Source organism: Echinops telfairi, unplaced genomic scaffold (genome assembly GCF_000313985.2).
Source record: "Echinops telfairi isolate 266 unplaced genomic scaffold, ASM31398v2 ScPeMD7_3;HRSCAF=10, whole genome shotgun sequence".
In the NCBI taxonomy this organism is placed as follows: domain Eukaryota; kingdom Metazoa; phylum Chordata; class Mammalia; order Afrosoricida; family Tenrecidae; genus Echinops; species Echinops telfairi.
In genome coordinates this window covers 56577984-56583378 of record NW_022103899.1, presented here as the reverse complement: position 1 = coordinate 56583378, position 5395 = coordinate 56577984, and the positions used below count along the sequence as shown (strand labels likewise).

The following is a 5395-nucleotide window of genomic DNA, read 5'->3' as shown; positions in this document are numbered from 1 at the left end:
AACGGAACTCAGCCCTGGGGCGCCATTTTCAATCAAACAATAGAATGATTGATAGATGGGGAACCAAAGAGCTTGGGGAGTTACTCACACTTAGAATAACGGCCCCTCCTTGTGAGATCCAGGGGTTGGCATTTGCCAGAAGGACAAAGTTCAGAAGGGGAGGGAAGAAGGAGGAGTGGAGCAGGCAATGCGGGGAGGAGGTGGAGTGAGTGGTGTTGCGTGGAGGGGCTGCGGTGAATGGGATGAAGCAAATGGTGAATATTTGAAGGTAAACCTGATGGACTGTTCTGTGAACCTTCACCAAATTCACACACACACACACACACACACAAAGCTAAGCTCCTTATTTGCCACCCAAGATCCTGCGACATCTAGCCCTTACCTACTAGCAATCTGCAGATCAGTATAGTATCCATATTACTTTAGTCTGATTTCATAGTTTCTGAGAAATTTTCTACTAACTAATTAAGTTTCCCAGAGTAATTCAGGGTTGCTCGTGGGTGGAGAGCCCCCAGATAGGAGCTTCGTCGGTCAGAAATACATATTACTGTTCTTGGAAAGCTGTATCGCCCATCTCAAATGTTACACCGACTTTATCAGATTCTCCAGGGTCAGATCGGTAGGAGGCATTCTCCCTGAGGCTAACCCACACGAGTTGTATGGAACCAATCAAATTACCCCTTCATCTACAACTTCATCTGCAACTTTGAGAAGCAGACCTCTGACAAGGAAAACACAGGTTGGCCTTTGTCCCTGCTTCCTGGAAAATAACCCTTGGAGTAATTGGGGTGCCTCTAGCTGACACCTCCAGACCACTGCTAAGGATTTGAGCTGACAAATTGGGGGAGATGGGGGCGCAGACCAGAGCAGAAAAGACACACCTGGGAAGCCAATGCCAACTAGCCTTGGGAAACATAATGTGGCCTATCATGTATGTGCAGTGAGGGCTCAGCCACCAGAGGCTGACAGAAGCTCTGAACACTGAGGCTCTTGGGGCTTCCTGGTTGGGAAAGGACAGGGGAACTTTGTATTGGGGCCCTTCCCAGACCTCACTCATGTATCTCTTCCCACAATGATCCTGACTAGTATCCTTTTGCTAGAATACATCTTACCATCATAAGCATAGTGCTGTCTGTGAGTGTGCCCTTCAGTGAATGACAGACACAAAGGAGTTGGGCAGAGCCTGCAGGTGAAAGTGAAGGTGCTCAGGAGAAGCCCTCCGGAGCTATAGACCAGCATCCCGTGGGGTAATGGAAAACCTTGACTCTTTGGCTAGTCGGTCAGAAGATTGGGGGTGTCAACTGGACCCCCTAAGACTGTGGCTGGCATCTACCTATTTGGCAGTTTGAAGGGCAGTGCCCTTCTACTTTGTGAGATCTGCCCTTGCTCTCTGGGTGGCGAGAAAGTGCCCCGTGGATTTGATTCCTCCTCAAGTTCTGGGGACCGAATTTCTTCTGATCCCTGAAGTTCCCAGCCAGACAAAGCCATCCTGAGCGGCTATCTGAGACCAGGTCACAGCTACCATCTTCCCTATCACCTCCTGGTCTCCACGTCTCCCTGTCTACAGGGGGCACAGCCTATGGGCTCTGTCCTGAGGCAGTGGCACCGTCCATCAGTTCCAACAGGAGCAACAGCATCAGACCATGTTCCCCTGACTCGTCAGGCTTTCAGCGACCCATTCCTTCAGAAGTGGATCACCAGGTCCGCTTTCCTAGTCTGGAAGCTCTGCTGAAGCCTGTCCACTCTGGGTGAAACTGCTGTATTTGAAATACTCCCAGTATCGTCAAACCCACAGCCATGGAGTGGATTGCACCTGATGGCAGCCCTGCAGGACAGTGTAGAAAGGTCCCCTTTGCTTTGCTGAGGCCATACATCTTGATGCCCTCTTTCTCTCGAAAAGCAGCTGGAGTTTGAACCTCTGGCCTGGCTAGCAGGCCAATGTGTCAGATGCCAACCACCGCCCTACAGCAAACTGACTGACCAGCAGTGATCATTGGGATTCACTCACTCAGTCTCACTGCCTTTAAGTCGATTCCAACTCATAGTGACTCTACAGGACCGGGTGGAACTGCCCCTGTGGGTTTCCAAGATAGGACCTCTTTACGGGAGTAGAATGCCTCCTCTTTCTCCTGGCAGTTGGAATAGCTAAGTTCAAATCCCATTTTCCAAGCTGGTTGCCCCAGCTCCTGGTCCTACACGGGTGGGAAAGTTGTGTCAGTTTTCTGAGTCTACTTCCGTTTCTCAAAGGGAGAGATTGTAATACTTACTATCTAGGATGAAACTTATACATACCTGTAAGATTAGAGCAGGTTTTACCAAAGCACTTGATCTTGTGAGGAGAAAGAGAGAGAGAGAGAGAGAGAGAGAGAGAGAGAGAGAGAGAGAGTCCTGATGGTGTAGTGGTTACACATTGAACTGCCAGCTGAAAGGTCAGCAGTACTAATCCACCAGTCGATCCTTGGGAGAAAAATGAGGCTTTCTACTCCCCTGAAGGGTTACAGTGCGTTCTTTCGATTGCTATGAGTTGGAATCAACTTGGTGGCCGTGAGTTAGGTCTGGTTTATTCCCAAATCAGCTTAATGCCAAAGATATGTCTCTGAAGGGCTGGTGCAAGGGGGAAGGGGAGAGGGGGTGTTGTCAAAAGAAGACAAAAACGTCTATTGTTCAATGAAACTATTTGGTGAATCTTTTTTTTTTTCTTTTCAGAAAACTTTAGAAAATGTACACAAGCCATGAAGACATTGGGCATGACTTTGAGGACGACGCCAAAGACAAGAAGAGACGGAAGCCCCACCCCGACATCGATGGCGGATGGGCCTGGGTGATTGTCCTGTCGTCTTTCTTTGTGCACGTCCTCATCATGGGCTCCCAGATGGCCCTGGGAGTCCTCAACTTGGAGTGGCTTGAAGAATTCCACCAGAGCCGTGGCCTCACCGCCTGGGTCAGCTCCCTCAGCATGGGCATCACCTTGATCGTGGGTATGTTGGCATGTGACCCGCAGGAAACGTGAATGGTTGTAAAATGAGAACCCCTTGGATGGCTACTCACTCCCACTGAGTCCATTCTGACTCATGGTGACCTGTGCCCAAGCAACATTTCAACCATTGTTGAAACAGAATATTATTTGTTTGGGCAATTTCCATTTGGGTTTTGAAATCATCTGTTGTATTTAAAATATGGGTCGTTGTGAAAAATTCTCCTCGACCCCAAATTCTGTTTTCTAAACTGGTGTAACTCACTGTTTATCGTGATTAGGCAGGCAGTCCCAGGGCAAATAATGAGATCTAGTCTTTGAGAGGAATTTGTAGTTTGGGTCAGAACAAGGGCATATGTATGGTTCTTATTGAGGCTGGAGCCCTAAAATGGCTCTGTCCAGTAAGCGTTGGACTGCTAACCACAAGGTCAGTGGTTCAAACCCCGGAGATGCTTCCCCAAGAAAGATGAGGCTGTCAGATACCACAAAGATTTACAGCCCCAGAAACCCTCCAGAGCGTCCCTCAGAGCCAGAATGAACTTGATGGCAGTGGCTTTCAGGAAAGAAAAGGCGTGAAGTCTGTCCAATTATTTAAAAGCTGCACACGAAGCAAGTGAAGGGAAGGTGATTGCACCAAAGTAGTGGTTGTGAGTGGGAGTGGGTTCAATCCTGTCAAAGAGAGAGCAGCTTTGCGTAACACAGGAGGGAAAATATTGACACCGTGGCTGGATGACGCCGGACTGGGCAGTGTTGCTATTCGACACCTAACAACAACGGCACTTGTCGGTAAGTTGGATGTTTGTATCCCGAGGACTGCTTGGCTAGATATCTGACATCAATGGATATTCTAAATGTTAGTGCAAACAGTGTGCTCAACGGCATCCCTGGCCACCAGCACATGACACCCCTGTGTGTTACAGAGCGGAACTACTCCAGAGGATGTTCATCTGTAGGGAAGCTGATCGCCCGGCCTTTCTTCTGTGGTACTGCTGGGTGGGTTTGAACTGCCAACCTTTAGGGGCCCAAACCATTTGTACCATCCCAGGACCAAGTAAATAGGATAAAAGTCAAGTAGCCATCTTATTTCAAATTTTTATTGGTTCTGATTTAAAGCATTGATCATATATTATATAAAGAAAGAATCTGCCAGACAAATACGTAGACAAGGATTAATCTGGGTGAAGGAGAAGGGCAATACCCAATAAAAAGGAGGTTGTGAAAATATGATGGGAGCGAGGGAAGACCCTGCGGGCATCAGAGGCCAATACTGTTATATTCACCATCCTGCAGTAACTGGTCTACGAGTAGAGGCATGGATGGACTTACAGGCTGAAGGGTGGCGGGAGAGTGAGTGGGAGTATATGCATGAATGTATGTTTGACAGAGGCTCTTTGTGGATGTGTTGATTGTTGTGTGGTGGGGCTCACAGAGGGCAAAGCTTTCGTGGAAACTTCTTATACATCACCAGATGCCTTGAGGGAGTAGGTCACTGGACCTGGGGGATCAGGATCATAGCCTCTGGGGACACCAAGGTCCAGGAGCATAACGTGGACTAACATAAAGACAATGTCTGACTGGGGTGAGTAGCATCTGGAGCCTTAAAACCTCACGAGCAGCCATTCAAAGTGCAACGATTGGTCTCTCCTCGTATGGAGGAAGGCAGAGTGATAAAAATCAAAAGGCACACAGCATCATTTAGCCCGATGGACTAAGGGACCACACAGACATGGTGCCAGGCGACCACACCCTGCTGCTCTGTAAGGGATCACACTAGATAGTCTTAGAGTGTGTGGAAGAAAAAATATGGAACAAACTCAAAATCATAAACGAGACCAGGCTTTCTTGTCAGATAAAGACCGAGGAAACCCTTCAGACTACAGTCCTTAGTCATCCTTCGGGTCTGGAACTAGGCTTCCCCCCATGTCTCTAGTTTCAGCCAAACAATAGACAAATAGGGTCTAAGGAGAACAATAGGAACCTGAGTGGCATCGTGGTTATGCCTTGGGCTGTTAACTGCTAGGTCATGAGTTCAAAACCACCTGCTGGAAAACAATAGTTTCTATTCCCTTAAAGAGTTATAGTCTTGGAAACTCGCAGGGGCAGTTCTACCCTGTTGTATCGGGCACTTGAGTCAGCCTCAGCTCTATGGCAGTGAGTTTGGTTTTTGTTTGAAGGCAACGTGAACACCAGCGATGTACTCCCACCTTTGAACAGCCAACCATTTGAGATCAAAACGGCAGCACTTACCCAAGGATAATGTTCAGAATAAGGAATAGCTAAGAAGAATCGATGCATTTGAATCATGATGTTGGAAAATAATATTAAAAGTACCGTGGACTGCTAAAAGGACAAACCAATCTGTCTTGGAAGAAGTATGGTCACAGTGCCCTTTAGAGGCAAGGATGCAAGACTTCATCTTAC

The 5395-nt window shown here is 47.9% G+C and overlaps 1 protein-coding gene across 1 annotated transcript in view; it reads left to right on the top strand.

Annotated features, from left to right (window-relative positions):
* The first annotated feature begins 2711 nt into the window (after positions 1-2711).
* The window catches only part of SLC16A14 (solute carrier family 16 member 14), a 23926-nt gene continuing 21242 nt past the window's right edge, over positions 2712-5395 (top strand). Inside the window, exon 1 of the mRNA XM_004701666.2 lies at positions 2712-2978. Coding sequence (XP_004701723.1) covers positions 2720-2978 — 259 coding nt within the window. The 5' untranslated portion in view covers positions 2712-2719. The remainder of the gene's footprint in view (positions 2979-5395) is intronic.